The sequence below is a fragment of the Hipposideros armiger genome, unplaced genomic scaffold, assembly GCF_001890085.2.
Source record: "Hipposideros armiger isolate ML-2016 unplaced genomic scaffold, ASM189008v1 scaffold_82, whole genome shotgun sequence".
In the NCBI taxonomy this organism is placed as follows: Eukaryota; Metazoa; Chordata; class Mammalia; order Chiroptera; family Hipposideridae; genus Hipposideros; species Hipposideros armiger.
The window spans coordinates 1346268-1361069 of NW_017731432.1; the positions used below are offsets into that span (position 1 = coordinate 1346268).

The following is a 14802-nucleotide window of genomic DNA, read 5'->3' on the forward strand; positions in this document are numbered from 1 at the left end:
AAGCACCCTCTGTACCAGCTGGGGTGGCAGCAACACCGGAGCCTCCAGGCCCGTCACCCTCCTCCACCTGGGCGTCATCAGGTGTGTCTCTTCTGCACATCAGATTCCTTATAAAGAAATGGTTTCTGCATCAGAGCAGCCCGTGTTGGAACAGATGTGAGGAAAGGGGCACTTGCCCTCAGTGGGGGCAGGAGTGCAAATTGGAACCTCATTCTTGGCAGGATATTTAAAATGTACATGTCCTGTGACCCAGCAATTTCATGTTGAAAAATCTGTTCTTTGTGAACAAAGATGTATAAGCAAGGTTTTTACTGCTGCGTGTTTACGAAAGCAATAAATGGAGGCTGTCCAAAGGGCAGCAGGTGAATGGTTAAGCAAACAAGGGCCTGCCCATGCCAGGGACCACCGCGGAGCCCTTAAAACTAAGACCATGGTGGGTCCATTTGGACTGTTCTGGAATGATGCCTATGAAGTGAAGAAAGCAGGCTGCAGAATAAAGCTTATGTCTCCATTTTTTTATTTTAAACACCTTAAAAAATTTAGATATAAAACATATCTCTGAATTCATGGTAAAAGGCTACATAGCCCACTCTCGGAGTGGTCATCTTGGGGTGGGAGGCAAGAAGACTTACTTTTTATTCTAGATGCTCCTTATATTCTTTACATTTTTTTTGTTTTCTGTTTTTCTTTGAGTCACAAGCTTTTGTGTATATATTGTCTTACTTTGTAATTAAAATTATTAAGATTTTTTAATAAAACATTAAGATTGCTCTTAAAAACCTTAAATCTTAAAAATGCATTAAGTTTTCTCATCCTATTACTATACGGAGGCCCCGAGGAGGCTAAGACCCATCCAGAGTCACAAGTGGCCTTGACTGCAGCTGTAGTTCTGACCTTGATCCCACCCAAGGATTTGTCCTTTGCTGCCAGTGGCAGGGCACTGGGGCCAGGGGAGGCGCCATGGCTTCCTAGGAAGGGATGGGTAGAGAAATGGGCCTATTGGTTATAGGCCAATGATGTTCCGCAGAGGGTGCAGGCCACCTGGGTGTGCAGAGATGTCCCCATTACTAGGAGAATCACCTGTGTGTTGAGATAGCAATTGTTTATCAGTGAGTGTCCTGACACCCCTGTCCTAGCTTGGGGCCTTGCCTGGCAGACCCTGGCTCTGCCACCTTCAGAAATGTTGCTGGGAAATCCCACCCTTTATTAAGTGGCCCATGGGTGCCAGCTCTGGCACAGCTGGCTGTGGGTGCTGACCCACACTACCTTACTCTGACTGAGGAGGCAGTGTGGCTAAAGCCATCATCTCTGGAGCTGGATTCCTGGGGCAAAGCTTCCCGCTGTCACTCACTGGCTACGTGATCTGGGAAGGGTTGGTTACTTAACCTCTCTGGACCTCAGCCTCTTTGTCTATATGATGACATAAAAGCTTCTCCCCATAGGGTCGTGGAGGGCAAAATTAAGTGCTTAGGCCAAAAAAGTGGAAATAACCCAAATGCCCCTTAGTGGAGGAATAGGTAAACCAAATATGTTCTATCTCTACACTGGAATATTACCATATTTCCCCATGTATAAGACGCTCCCATGTATAAGATGCACCTTAATTTGGGGACCCGAAATTTGAAAAAAAAAGTATTACATAAAGTTATTGAACTCAAGTTTTATTCATCATAAAAGTCATACAACTCCTCATCACTGTCAAAACTCCCAACCATGAGCTTGTCCTCATCTGTGTCTGATGACAAATCACTGTCTTCATATGTTGCCTCTCATGGCCTTCTTCTGCCGTGGCATTTTCAGTAGGGTTTCCTCTTTCCATAGCCAGTCTCAGATTGTTTTCTCAGTTGGAGGAGGACCAAACTTAAGTTCAGCAGCACGATTTCCATTCACTTTTGCAAACTGGATCACTTTTAACTTGAATTCAGCACTGTACGAAAACTTTCTGAGCCATGCCTGGGCAGAAAGTGGCAAAACGTAACCTGCTGTAATATACCGGTAACAAGTGCGAAACAATGAGCGCAAAGACAACAAGCGCGGAAAAGCGGGAAATGCAAGTAAAAAAACTACAACAATGAGAGCAAAAACAAGCGTGAAAAAAGCAGGAAATGCAAGTAAAAAAATCCACAAAATGAGTGCAAAAACAAGTGTGAAAAAAGCGGGAAATGCAAGTAAAAAAACTACAACCACTGTATAAGACGCACCCAGTTTTTAGACCCCAAATTTTTCAAAAAAGGGAGTGTCTTATACTTGGGGAAATATGGTATTCAGTCATGGAGAGGCGTGAAGTACTGACACATGCTACAGGGTGGATAAACCCTGAAAACGTTTAATGAAAGAAGACAGACACCAAAGGCCACATATTGTATGATGCCATTTATAGGAAATGTTCAGAATAGGCAAATCCATAGAGAAAAAGAGTAGATGAGTAATTTCCAGTGGCTGGGGCTGGGGGTAGGGATGGGTTATGGGGAGAGTGACTGCTAAAAACAGCAATATTTCTTTTTTGGGGTGATGGAAATGTTCTGGAATTAGATAGTGGTGATGGTTGTATAGCTTTGTGAATATACTAAAAACCACCATATCGTACACTTTAAAAGAGTAGATTTTATGGTGTGTCAATGATGTCTCAATAAAAAAAATAAGTAGCAAAAAAGAATTAGGAATGAATATAAAGTTTACGTACACACATAGCATGCTGTTATTTTATTGGTGGGAAATTGAACAAACTTAAATATACATTTGTTACCTCAAATGCCTTATGGCCTGATGGTGATATGTAACCATGAATAAAATCTTGTTTTGGAAAAATTGTAAAAATTAAATAAAATACTTGGGGTGGTGCCTGACACGTGAAGCACCATTAGCGTGGGTTGTTATTAATGAGCTCCAGGGCAAGCCTATAGGGTCGGCCCTCTTATCACCTCATGGTGGATGAGGAAACTGAGGCTCAGGGTGGGAACGCGATGTGGCTGCACAGCCCTCCTGCTGGCCTGCTGTTAGGGAAAGGCAGAGTCTTGGGTTTAGGCCAGTCTGGGCGCCTGCCCTGGCTCTACCACTTTCTGGCTGGAGGACCCTGGTCCAGCCCATCCTTACACCACTCTGAACCTAACCTCTCTTGGCCTCCGTGTCCGCCTGTGGAGGGAGTAGTAGGGTCTGGGAGGCGTCTCTGAAAGCGTGCCGCCCAGCTGGCAGTGCTGTTACGATTCCTGTGGGACAGCGCATAGGCAGCAGAGCTGGGACCAAATGGATGGTGAGGACAGCATCACTTCCTCCAGCCCCACCTGCCTGGAGTGGTGAGCCACTAGACCTTGTAGGTGACTTGAGGGCCAGGGGAGAAAGAGCCCGTGGGAAACCTTGGGAGGAGGCAATTCAGGGGGGGCCTTTCCCCCTGCCGGTCTTTACTCAATTCAGTATTCCGAGCCCCTTTTGAGTCTGCTGTCCTTGGGAAAGGCATCTCACCTCCCTGGGACCTCGATTTCCTCTGCTAAGCCAGGCCAGCATGGTGGTTATGACAACATGTTTTTGGGGCCCAGACTACCTGGGTCTAAATCTCAGCTCCCTTACCTGCGCTTTCTGATTGCGTGTTCCTGGGTAGGGAAGTTTACCTCTCTGAGCCTCAGTTTTTTCATCTGCAAAATGGAGATAACACCAGTACCCACCTCAGTGGTCTTTGCAATGAATAATTAGATGAGCGGTGAGTACAACATACTTTTGGCAGGATCTGGTACACTAAATCCTCAAGGCCCGTTGGCTGTTACGATTATATTATCAGCTGTGAAGGGGCCAGAGGACACGTGCATGCCTCAAGGCAAGGGGCCGGCCCCTGAGCCCCTGTCTCCCAGCTCCCCGCCTGCTGTCCCCCTCAGTCTCTTCAGCACTGAGTGATCGACAGGCTGGGCCGGTGGCATCCTGGCAGGCCTGTCCTGGCAGCTGCTCCCACAAGGCGAGGCCCTTGAGCTTTGGAGAATTAATTAGGCCACATTCCTCTTCCAGTGCTCCCTGCGGGCCTGCACATGGCCCCCTTCTGAGCTGCTGAGGGCTCTTGGCTCAGGTCCCTGGCAGGCGAGATGAGGCCCACACTCTGTTCTCCCCTGAGAGGGGCTGGGAGGGCCTTCCTGAGCTGGAAGCACTTGCTGGCTGTGGAGGGGCCAACAATAAGTCAGCAGCCCAAGGCCAGCTCCTGTCCTGGCTCTCCCCTGCTAGCCACCTTCGCTGGCTCCCCGTCACTCAATTTCAAATCCCTGGCATCGGGTGCCATTCCTTACCTGGGCCCTGCCCATCAGGCCAGCTGCTTCTCTTCGGATTCTTCCATGCTCACACCCTTCCCCCAGCTGCAATGCCCTTTCTGTCATCCCAGCACATGCAAACCCTGCCTATTCTCAAAGCCTCCCTCCCCTCCCACTCCCACCAGCTGGAAGGGCAGCCCATAACATACTCCACCTCCTGTCCCTTTATTTTGCCCTTGTCTGTCTTCCCTGCCAGCCTGTGAGACCCCTGAGGGCAGCAAGTGTGGTTTGAGCCAAAGACATGAAGCGCTGATGGAGGGCACTTCAGGCAGGTAATGGTCTCCTGGGAGGCAGTGCCGAGGCTGTGCCGGGGGTGACAGCTGCTGTGGATCTCCCTGCCTGTAGCCCCTTCCCCGACACCAGGTGCTCAGGCTTGATCTGGTGCTCTGGTGGTCACTGCCCATTCATGCCTGCCCCTCTACAGCCTTCCCCCTGCCCCTACTTCTTTTGCACCCTGAAAGGGGCTGAGAATAGCTCCTTTCCCCATAGAGCCTTCACCTCTGCTGTTTCCTCTGCCTGGAACACTCTTGTCCACCCTCCTCCTTCACTTTACCGATTTCCTTGAGCTTGGTGTAGATGTCACCTCCTTCAGGAAGCCCCCCTGGGTTACCCCAACCCCAGGAGCTCCATCACAGGGTGGATGTACCGTGTCAGAGAGGCAGGGCAGCAGAGAACTTTGAGCCTTAGGTTTAAATCCCGGCTCAGCTACATACATATTAGCTGTGTGACTTTGAGAGAGTTACTTAACCTCTCAGTTACCTCTTCTCTAAAACAGGGATACTATAAGGTGGCTGTGAGGAACCAAGGAATTCATATGCAGAAAGCACTTAGTGAACACTTAGTAAACATTAGCTGTTATTTTAACCTTAATCTTTAACAATGTTTTTTTTCAAAGTCTCTTTTATTGATCTATGAGGTCAGGGGCTATAACTGTCCTGCTTGCAAGAATCTCCAGATAAGTGATTATTCATAATTGTTGAATGAATGGATGGCCACATTCTAATGATTGATTGCCCTGATAGGCAAATGGCTTTTCAGAACTGAAAACATAGCAACCTAGTTTCTGTTTTTGAGGAGAGAGATAGGTAGAGATGAGAGAGAGAAAGGGAAACTAATTTCCATTCAGGGGTTGTTTTGTGAGTGAGTGGGTGGGGGTAGAGGCAGCCAGGGAGGAAAAGTGCCCAGTCTGCAGCGTGGCTATGCACCTGCAGCCCTGGACACGAGACTGAACTCCTTTCTGCCTCAGCGTCCATATGTGCATATAACTGGAATAAACCTGGGCCACTCTCTGCCCCTTCCGGCCTATCTCTGCCTGGTGTTTCCATCAAACGGAACACACGTTTGACTCAAAAAGCCTGGACATAACCTGTTAAGTATTTATGGGAAAGGCAGAAAAAGGCAGGAAAAGGGGAGACTTTGTTCCACAAAATCCAGACAAACACCTTTCTTTCCAGGGTTCCATTTGACTTGGCAGCTGTTCCTCACAAATTTCCCTCTGCTTCTTCCAAACTCTACCCAACGCCCCCATACTCCTGGGGCCCCAGCTACTTGGGATGTGGTCTAGAAGCAGGCACAGACTTCGGGTGTACACAACCCCTTGGTCCTGCAGACTGCTCATCCCATGGAGAGAGGTATGGAGGAAGGCCAGAGCAGGACCCCCTATAGTGCAGAACCCAAGCCAAAGGCCCTCATTTCCAGGGGACTACAGAGTCAGCTTGCTTGCCCTGCTTCCTGGCCTCCTCTCCTCCCTTTAATCACCTCTGTTACTTAATCTTTTGGGTCGCTGATCTCTGAACTCTGGCCAGGGCTACTGGGGCCTGTGCCAAGGGCAGTGAATGCCTGCTTTCCTGGGCCTCCAACACACCCTCAACCAGGACTTCATTATCCCTCTGCCAGGCTCCCGTTGCACCTGCTGCCCTGGGGTTGCCCCAGTCAGCTTCCGGCCCGGCTATTGGTCGTTGCTTTGGGCTTACAAGGGGACGGGGTGACTTTGAATGGCTGCTGGGCTTCCAGGGAGTGAGAGTCCCCTGGCATCAGGCTCAGCTGAGATTTGAGAGGTGAGCTGTGGCCCTGGACTGTGGTAGGAAGTGACTGGGCTGGCCCTGTTACACCAACCTTCACCACCCAGGGTGTACCGTGGACCCTGAGGTCCCTGAAGGCTGGCCATGAACTGACTTCTCTCTCTGCTGTCCCCTCATTCCCTCCTGCTCTGTGCAGGACTCTGATAGCATCTTTCCAAAGGTCTGCTCTGACCAGGCCCCCTGAGCCCACAGACTTTTCGTGGCTTCCCATGGCCCACAAGAGAAAGTCCCGGCTCCTTCCTGTGGCTTCAAGGCCTCTCTGGTTTTATCTCCTGCTATTCCCCCCTCAATATGCTCCAGCTACATGGGGTTCTCCGTGGGAACCTCCTTTGTCCCTCCTACTGTCATACCTTCACCCCTCCTGTCCACTCTGCTTGGAATTCTGCCCCCCCCCCATTTCCTTTCTATTTATTTGAGTCTTACTCATCTCTGAGGCTATGGGAGTAGATTTTGTCTAGGAGCCTTTCTCTGACCATCGCTCTCCATCCGAGCCAGCCCTACTGTCTCTCCCCTCATGTCCTTTTAGCTCTGTGATTATATAATAACCATTGACAGTCTGGCAAGCAGCCTCTGCCTCTTATCAGACCCAGGGCCGAGCCCAGTATGATAACTTATTTATTTAGCATTCACGCCAACCCTACAAAGTAGGGACCATTGTTTCCCATTTTATAGATTTAAAAAAACTGAGGTTCAGAAAGACAGTTTTGTTTAAGGTTACAATGCAGTGCTGGTTTATCAAGTCAATCAATTCAATAAGTATTTATTAAATACACACATGCATATGTACTATAGCTTCTGATTTCAAACCTTGATGACACTATTTACTTGCTGTGTGACCTTAGGCAAGTCAATTGCCTTCTCTGTGCGTCAGTTTCCTCAACTGTCAAGTGGGAACCACAAAAGTACCTATGCCATAGGCTTATTCTGAGGATGAAATGAGTTACTTTGGGTAAAGTGCCAGTGTACTTTAGGAGTTTGGTATTTGTCGACCTATTATTCCTCCATGAGGGGGTTGGGGCTGACTTCATGGCCAACGCAGGATTACGGTAGTGTGTAAATAATTATTTTTCAATTGCTGGTTCAGGCCACAAGCTGCCACTCCCAGCACAGGCCAGCTGGGAGAAAAGAGAACAGCCTGCGCGCAGGGGGATTTGGAAGAGATGGAGGCTGTGGGTCCAGGTGGCTGCCAGCAGAGGTGGCCCTGGGACTCAGGTGGGCTGCTTCTTGGGCCGTGGCAGGATTGGCTAACCCAGTCCTAGAGACCTGGGTTTCTTTGTTCAAAGGAGTGTTGAACCCCCTCTAGCAAGACCCCACCCAAGGCCCACGGTGAGGGACAAGGCCAGGGCCATGCTGTGGCTCCACCATAGTACCTGTTGCTGACCACTAGGGCTGCACACAGCCTTGGAATCTATCCAGCCCCAGCCTCGCTAGATAGATTTGCTCTGGGCCTCCCAGCAGCCCCTGGTGGCAAGGTAGCTGGAGCAGAGGTGGGTCTTGTTTCTTTCCAAACATGCTCTTGGGAAAGGCCTGGCCATCGGTTACTAGCCTGATGGGAACGTAGGTCCTGGAATCCTGGATGTCAAAGCTTAGATGACTGTCTAAGGGTACGTGATAGGCAAAAGCCCAGAGAGGGTGAGTTAGCATCCAGAGATCCCAGCCAGGGCACAGGGAGTGAAATTCAGGGCTCTGGTCACCAGCCCCAGGTCCCTTTCTCCCACCCCCACCTCAGCCAAGAAAAAAATACCAGAGTACCATTTCATTATTTACTACAAACACAAGTTTGCAGGCAAATAATTGTGTCTAAAAAAATACATTATAATAAATAACCGGAATTCTCAAAGTTCTTACAGCAAATAAGTTATATACAGACAGAAGCAGAATAGGCCCGTCTCACCAGGAGTGTTCCGAGAGTATGAGGGTACAAAGACTCTGGGGAGGGAGAGCTGGAACGGACAGATGGGGGGTAGCCAGGACACCAGCCATTTGGCAGACCCATCCAGCCTCCAGGGCTGGCTTAGGTGTGAGCGTCCATCACTGCATGTTACTCCTGCTTTGTAGCCAACGGAGAGAACACCTCTCAGAATGTGGCCTCCAGGTTGGTGAGCTCCCCACACAGTATACTTGCAGCAGAGATGTGGGGCCAGAGGCAGGGTGGGAGGCTGATCAGTAGCCTGGGGGCTGACGGCTTTCCTGGGCAGTGTGATGCTTTGGAGCTGCCTTGAGGGAGGCTCCCCTCATCAGGACGAGGAGGCCAGAGCTTGTGCCAAACCCACAGGTGGGTTTCCTGGCCCAGGAAACAGATGGAGGGTCTCCCTGCCCTGGGCTGCCCCTCTCCTCCCATCGCCACATCGGCTTTCTTCCCAACGTTCCTCCAGCTATCAACACTATCTCTTCTTCCGCCTGGAGTGTGTAGGCCTGGTCATCCTTTTTGCCTCTTGTTGTCGCCTAGCAAAGCAGATCTTGGCAGCAGAAATGTTCCTGGAATTGAGAAGGGTCAGATTAGCATCTCAAGAGATGTGGACAGCCCAAGAGTTCCCTGGGAGAGGCAACAGTAATAGGGACCGCACCCCTTAATCATGGCTGCCCTGGGGTCAGAGGGTGGTCATAGATGACCCTGAAAACAAAGTCTGACCATTAACATCAGGCCAGGCCAGGCCTAGAAGCTTCTCTGCCCACAGGGGCTTTGACAAAGCTGATGTTTAACATCAAATGCTCCCGGAATGACCAGATGGCCACGAACAGCCCAGTGTTTATCTCTCATGACCTGCCTTCCCACGTGTACACCTTTGCTCATGCTGCTCCTTCGAAGCTGTTTCCCTTCCCCTCACCCAAACTCTACCTACTACAATTCCCATTCCTCAAGGTCCAGCTCAAGGTGGTCCAACCCGGACAGATATGGGTCTTAGCTGCCCTTTGAACCTGACTGAGATCTTCTCATGGACTTGTGTCTTCCAGGTGGCCTTGTCCTGGTTCAAAGTCTTCTGGCCTGGGGGCTAGGAAGCTGGCTTCAGTTCCCAGCTGTGGGAACTTGAGCAAGCCTCTCAACCTCTCTGAGCCCCTTTCTGGGTCTGAAGATAAAAACAGGCCTGAACTGTTGTAAGGAGGGACACAGGTTGGCAAAGCAAGCTCTCTGCCCACTCTGAAGACCCATGCACTTGCAGGCTTGTCTTGATTTTTTTTTCATCCTAAGACAGTTTCTAAGTATATGCTGGGTTCTGCCTGTCCCACCACCCTGACTCTTCTCCTATGTTTCTGCCTCCTCACAGAGATGGGAGCCCTTGCGGAGACAGCTGGGCCCCGGCACTGGGTGGCCCCGAGGAGCCATGAGGGACAGAGGTAGGGACAGCTAACACCTTCAGAGCTCCCACTGGGTAGCGTTGTTGCCCTTGTTTCAAAACAGGAAACTAAAGCACAAAGAAGTTAAGTGACAAGCTCAAGGTCATGAAGCTTGTGTGTGGCAGGGCTGGGGTTCCAATCAGGCAGTCCTGGCTCAGAAGCCGCCCCTTAGCCTCTCTGCTATAAGGCCAGATGTGGGGTTCCTGTTCTTGAGTCAGTTTGGTTGGACAAACATTCATGGGCACCTTTTGTGTGCCAGGTCTTGGGTTGAGCCATGTTCAGAGGCCACCATGTAGGGGATCTGGTCTGGCATGGGGGGGGGGGTGGGCTGGGTAGTTGGCTCCTCTAGACTCCAGCATATGGGAGATGCTCGATTCAGACACAGCCTGAATGAATACCTATGGTCCTTCCAGACTCACAAGCCTTCAAACCCTCTAAAAACTCCACCCCCAGGCCTGGTGGTAACAAAGAGCACAGCGGTTAAAAGCATAGGCTCTGGAGTCAGCCAGATGCCAGATTGCTGTGTGATCTTGGGAAAGCGCCTTCACTTCTCCGAGCCTGAGTTCTCTTAATTGCCCAGTGGGGACACAGTCCTGCCTCTTGTAGAGAACAGAGGAAATGTGCAAGGCGCACAGGAGGCTCCCAATCAGTGCAGATGCCCCTTACCTCAGCTGCTGGAGGAGCTGTCCTGCAGTGGTCCACGTCTTGTCAGCCTGGAACCCATCTGCAGGGGACCCAATGCCTGGGATTGCCATGGCTTCCACCCTGAGTGAACAGTATTCAGGCCCAAGTGAGGGGCTGTCCAGGGCCCCGAGGCCACCTGGCTGCAGGCCCAGCCCGGCCCCCACCCCACGCCCATCTGCCCTCAGGAGCAGATCCATTTCCACCCCTGTGCACCTGGCATCCTTCCTTTCCCAGGCAGGGTGGGGGCCAAGGAAAACTGAGCTACCAGGAATGTGTTCTTAGCCTCAGAAACAGGCAGCTGGGTGGCAGGCCTTCCCAGAATCTGGACACCTGCAGCTAAGCATGGCCCCTTGCAGGAGGAACTGAGTCAGAGGTGCAGCTACAGCTTGAGTCTCAGAAGGGGAGTTTTCTTGTTAACCATCATGAGAATGGAAGCTGGGGATCGCAAAGCCAGTATCTGCTTTCCCCCAAATGCTCGAAGTGGAGGAAGGAAGGAACAAAGGTTCCCACCCTTTTGCAGATGGGAAAACTGAGGCCCAAAGAGTTAAGAGAATTGCAAAGGCCCCTCAGCAACTCCGTGGCAGCCCTGAGATGGTGCTAGGCCCTTCCAACTCTAGACGTTACTCCTTCACTGAGAAAGCGCCAAAGTTACTCCCCTGAGCTTCAGGTCCAAATCCAAAGCCCCGTGGACGCCATCAGGCAGAACAAAGCTGAAGCTCAGCTCACCTGAGCAGCTGTGTGGCCTGACAGGACAAGTCCTGCATCCTCTCTGGGCCCGAGCTGCCTCAGCTGTCACCTGGTGAAAATCTCTCCTGCCCGGCATTGAGACATGATGTTCTCAGAAGCCCTCAGGACTGGGCAGTGGGAGGGACTCAGGGGTGACTGGTTCCCTGTAAGAAGGGACACTGCCCATGGACCCAGGGCAGCCTATGAGCCCCTAGGACTCTTCTCTCACTCCCCCATTGGCCCCTCTGCTCTCTCAGACACCCTGCAGTCCATGGCAGGTCCAGGCTGGCTGCACTACTGTTCCCTGAAGACTGGGTGCTCACTTACCAGGGCCTTTGATGGCAGAAGGTGGCACAGGCAGGGTCTCTGGTGCTGGAGCATTCACAGCGCCCTAGCAGAGAGCGGCGCCGACGTCTTGGCGGGTTTCCCAGGCCGTAAGGAGCTGTCTGTCTGTGGGCGGGCAGCCAGCAAGGTAGTGATGTAGGGTGGAGAGAGTGAGAGAGTGGGGGGTGGCGTGTAGGCAGGGAGAGAGAGGGGGGGGGGAGAAAGAGAGAGAGAAAGAAAGAAGGAGGAGAGGGGGAGAAGGAGAGGATTAGATAAATCATGACCACTGGCAAGCGGGGACTCTCAACACTGCACACTGGGATGGCCGCTCATGCCATCAGGGTGGCAGCAAAAGGCGACCAGCCCCTGACCTCAAGAAGTCTCACCACAGGCTCCTCCTTAGGTGCCAAGTAGCCCTAGACAAGACCCAAGACCCCTCCCTTCTCTGGGCCTTTGCCCCCACCCCACTCCCTGGGGGAATCCTCCCTGCCTCTCCCCCCCTCGCAGACAGGAACTTGAGCTGATGGAGCCAGGCTGTGCCCCTGTTCTCAAAGAAGGCACACAGCTTGCCCTGGAGGAGGGGAGGAAACGCCATCTCACAGAGGTAAACACAGGCTCACAGCTAAGCTGCCCCAACCTGGTCCCCATTTGCCTGGAAGGATGACATATGTGTCTTAGAGCTTTGACTTAAAAATGGTAAGTGTGCATGTACATGCGTGTGCATGTGTGTGTGCACGTGGGTGTGCATGTGCATGTGTGGGAGATCAGGTGGGATTGATTTCAGATCAGAGTCGGCCAAGGCAGGCCAAGGGCAGGGCAGGGGCCCTGTGGCCGGTTGGACCGGCACCTTTGGGTGCCAGAGCTAATTTTAGCCAATGTGGTTGGAGTTGTAATGACTCCAGGTAGATCCGGCAGGCAGGGACTGGCAAGGTTCCCACCCTGAGCGAGTGTTTGGATGCGGATTAGCTCCACACACGCTTACGTGCCGGGCTTCTCTTGCCTTTTGCAATTTGGGGAAGGGAAAAAAAAACACAAATGCACACAGAAACTTCAACTTGAAGTATGCACTGGCCCGGAGGCAGTGCGGGTGCAGACAGAACAGACAGCACAGGCCCCCACCCTGGCTCCACCAGGTGACACAGGGCAGGTTTCTCATCTGTCATTTGGGGACAATAGCAGTACCTGCCTCGGGGGAGGATGGGGGTTTCATGAGATGATCGTGCACGAGCCATGCTTGGCATAAGGCCTGGCACAGCCGAGACAAGGGTGCTGTCATTAATTGTATTATTCTTGGAAGGTCATGCAGAGGCAGCACGGCAGAGCGGATGTGAGCTCTGGCATCCACGGGACCTAGGACGGAGCTTCCGCCTACCACTCACTTCTTTCTGTGTGATCTTGGGGAAGGCACCTAACTTCTCTGAGCCTCAGCACCCTGATTGGGAAAATGGAGCCAACACTTTCTTACCAGAGAATTCTCATGAGGCAGCCCTTTATATTGTTCAGGCAGCCTCCACGTGGGAGTGGAAACAATAACTGCTAACTATTGATATTAGCTCAGTGCTCCCATCTGGAGGCCCAGGAAGAGCTCTGCTGTGCCTGAAGTCTCCAGTGTGCCCATAGCCCCCTGCCCCCCACTTCCACTGCCAGCAGCCCCCCCCGAGTCCCCATTATGGCTCACCCAGGGGTATTCACCCAGATGATATCCAGGTGGCAGAAGTAGACGCACTCCTTGTCGAGCCAGGAGCTGCAGGAACAACGCCGAGGCCGAAGGTGGGAGCCTTGGGCACGGGGCGAGGGCACTGGCTGCTCTGGGGTGGCAGCGGCCTGACCCTTGCCTGCACGCACAGGAGGGAGAGAGAGGTGGAGAGGTGGGTCAGGCGCCTGGCACAGCTTAGAGAGGGGGACCTGCCGGGCTCCTCCTGTTGCATAATTGAGGAAGTTGGCACTCTAGCTGCTCAGGAGCTCTGGGCCAGCCTGGGGAAGCCCCAGCAGTCCCGGTGGGAAGGGCCAGCGGCTTCCCTGTGCCTGCAGCACCTCTGCACTTGCAGAGCCCACTGTAGCTGCCGCTGCCGCGAGGCTCCCGCCCCTGTACGCCCCCAGACGGCTTGGGGAGGGGGGGCATCTCGGCCCCGGGGGAGAGACACCACTGAACAGATCCCCAGGAGCTGCTGCAGCAGGCGAGGCCAGACGGCTCACCTTCGTGCAGGGCCAGGAGCAGGGTCAGAGCGATGGAGCACCAGGCAGTGGGCACAGCAACCATAGCGGCGGTGGAGCGCACGTCTGGACCAGAGCAGGGAGCCCGCCTGTTGCCAGCGTCCTGCTGCCAAGCCGAGCGGATAGCTCATTGCTTCGGTGCCCTCGCTGCCTCTTATAACCACAGGCACGGCCCCGCCCCTGCCGTCCAGCCCTGCCCTGCTCCACCGGTGGGCCTGGAGCCAGGGACACCGCCTCCTCCTGAGGTGCCTGGCCCGGCCCCAGCCTCCGTGGTGGGGGGGACAGGGGAGGGGGGAGGGAAGGCCCAGCTTCTCCCTCTGTGCTTAGAGCACCTCCTGAGGCTTCCTTGCAACCCCCAGGGACCCCTCCCAGTCCCTCAGGACTTCCTCAAAGTGTCTGAGCCCCTCCCCAACTCTCTCTGTAGCTGCTCCCCTGGTTCTGCCCAGAGCTAAGAGTTTAAAGGGGTAGCCTGAGAAAAACCCTCCCTCTCCTTGAAGGAGACCCTGTTCTCCTGTTGTCTCCTGCCAGCCAGGTGAGGATGCCCCTTCTCCTGTGTAGGAGGTGAAAAGCCTGCCCAAGGCTGTGTGGCCTTGGGCAAGTCAGAGCCCTCTCTGGGCCTGCTTTTTTCAGCGAAGGACACAACCTGCCCCTGACCTCTGATGAGCCTGGGGCTGCCTCATCCCTGCCTCACCCAGGAAGTGCCCTCTCTTTCCTCCTCCCACCCCAGGGTCTGGGGACAGGAGTTCCAGTCCCTTTCAGCACCTATTTAGCTGTACAGCCGTGGCCAAGGACATCTTTGTTTCCTGCCAAACAAAATCAAAATGGGGTTTTTTCCTGTTGTCTCAGAGGCTCCCTTGAGACTAAGAAGGGGGCTTCAGAGTCCTTGCCAGAAAGATGTGGCATCCACACAAAGCACCTCTTGAAAGGCCTCCTGTCTTGGACACGATAGAGTGTCTTGGCTCACCTTTCTGCTACTTTCTGCTTAAAAGGCCAGGTGGTGGTGGAGGGTGCCCTCTGGGGGCTGGCATTTGGCTTCTGCCCCTCTGCTGGCCCAGACGTGGGACTTGCTGGAGATGCGCTGCTGCTGAGCTGAGCAGCTCGTGGAGCTGGCAGTCCCCCTCTGCTCCTGCCAGGCCTGGCTCAGGGTCCAC

The 14802-nt window shown here is 52.9% G+C and overlaps 1 protein-coding gene across 1 annotated transcript; it reads right to left on the reverse strand.

The window, feature by feature from the left end:
* Positions 1-8180: 8180 nt before the first annotated feature.
* On the reverse strand, positions 8181-13749 carry EDN2 (endothelin 2). Its single transcript, XM_019643722.1, has 5 exons — positions 13634-13749; positions 13116-13272; positions 11441-11563; positions 10370-10468; positions 8181-8845 (listed from the first exon to the last, which is right to left on the reverse strand). The coding sequence occupies exons 1-5, from the start codon at positions 13695-13697 to the stop codon at positions 8752-8754; spliced, it is 537 nt and encodes a 178-aa protein (XP_019499267.1). The 5' UTR covers positions 13698-13749; the 3' UTR covers positions 8181-8751.
* Between the last annotated feature and the right edge of the window lie 1053 nt (positions 13750-14802).

Excerpts from the sequence above, each read along its gene's own strand:
- EDN2 (XM_019643722.1), bottom strand. The coding sequence starts at position 13,697 with ATGGTTGCTGTGCCCACTGCCTGGTGCTCCATCGCTCTGACCCTGCTC. Across the intron at positions 13,273-13,633 it reads GCTCCTGGCCCTGCACGAAG|GCAAGGGTCAGGCCGCTGCC; the intron begins GTGAGCCGTCTG and ends CTGTGCGTGCAG. Across the intron at positions 10,469-11,440 it reads TTCTGCCATCAAAGGCCCTG|GGTGGAAGCCATGGCAATCC; the intron begins GTAAGTGAGCAC and ends CTGTTCACTCAG.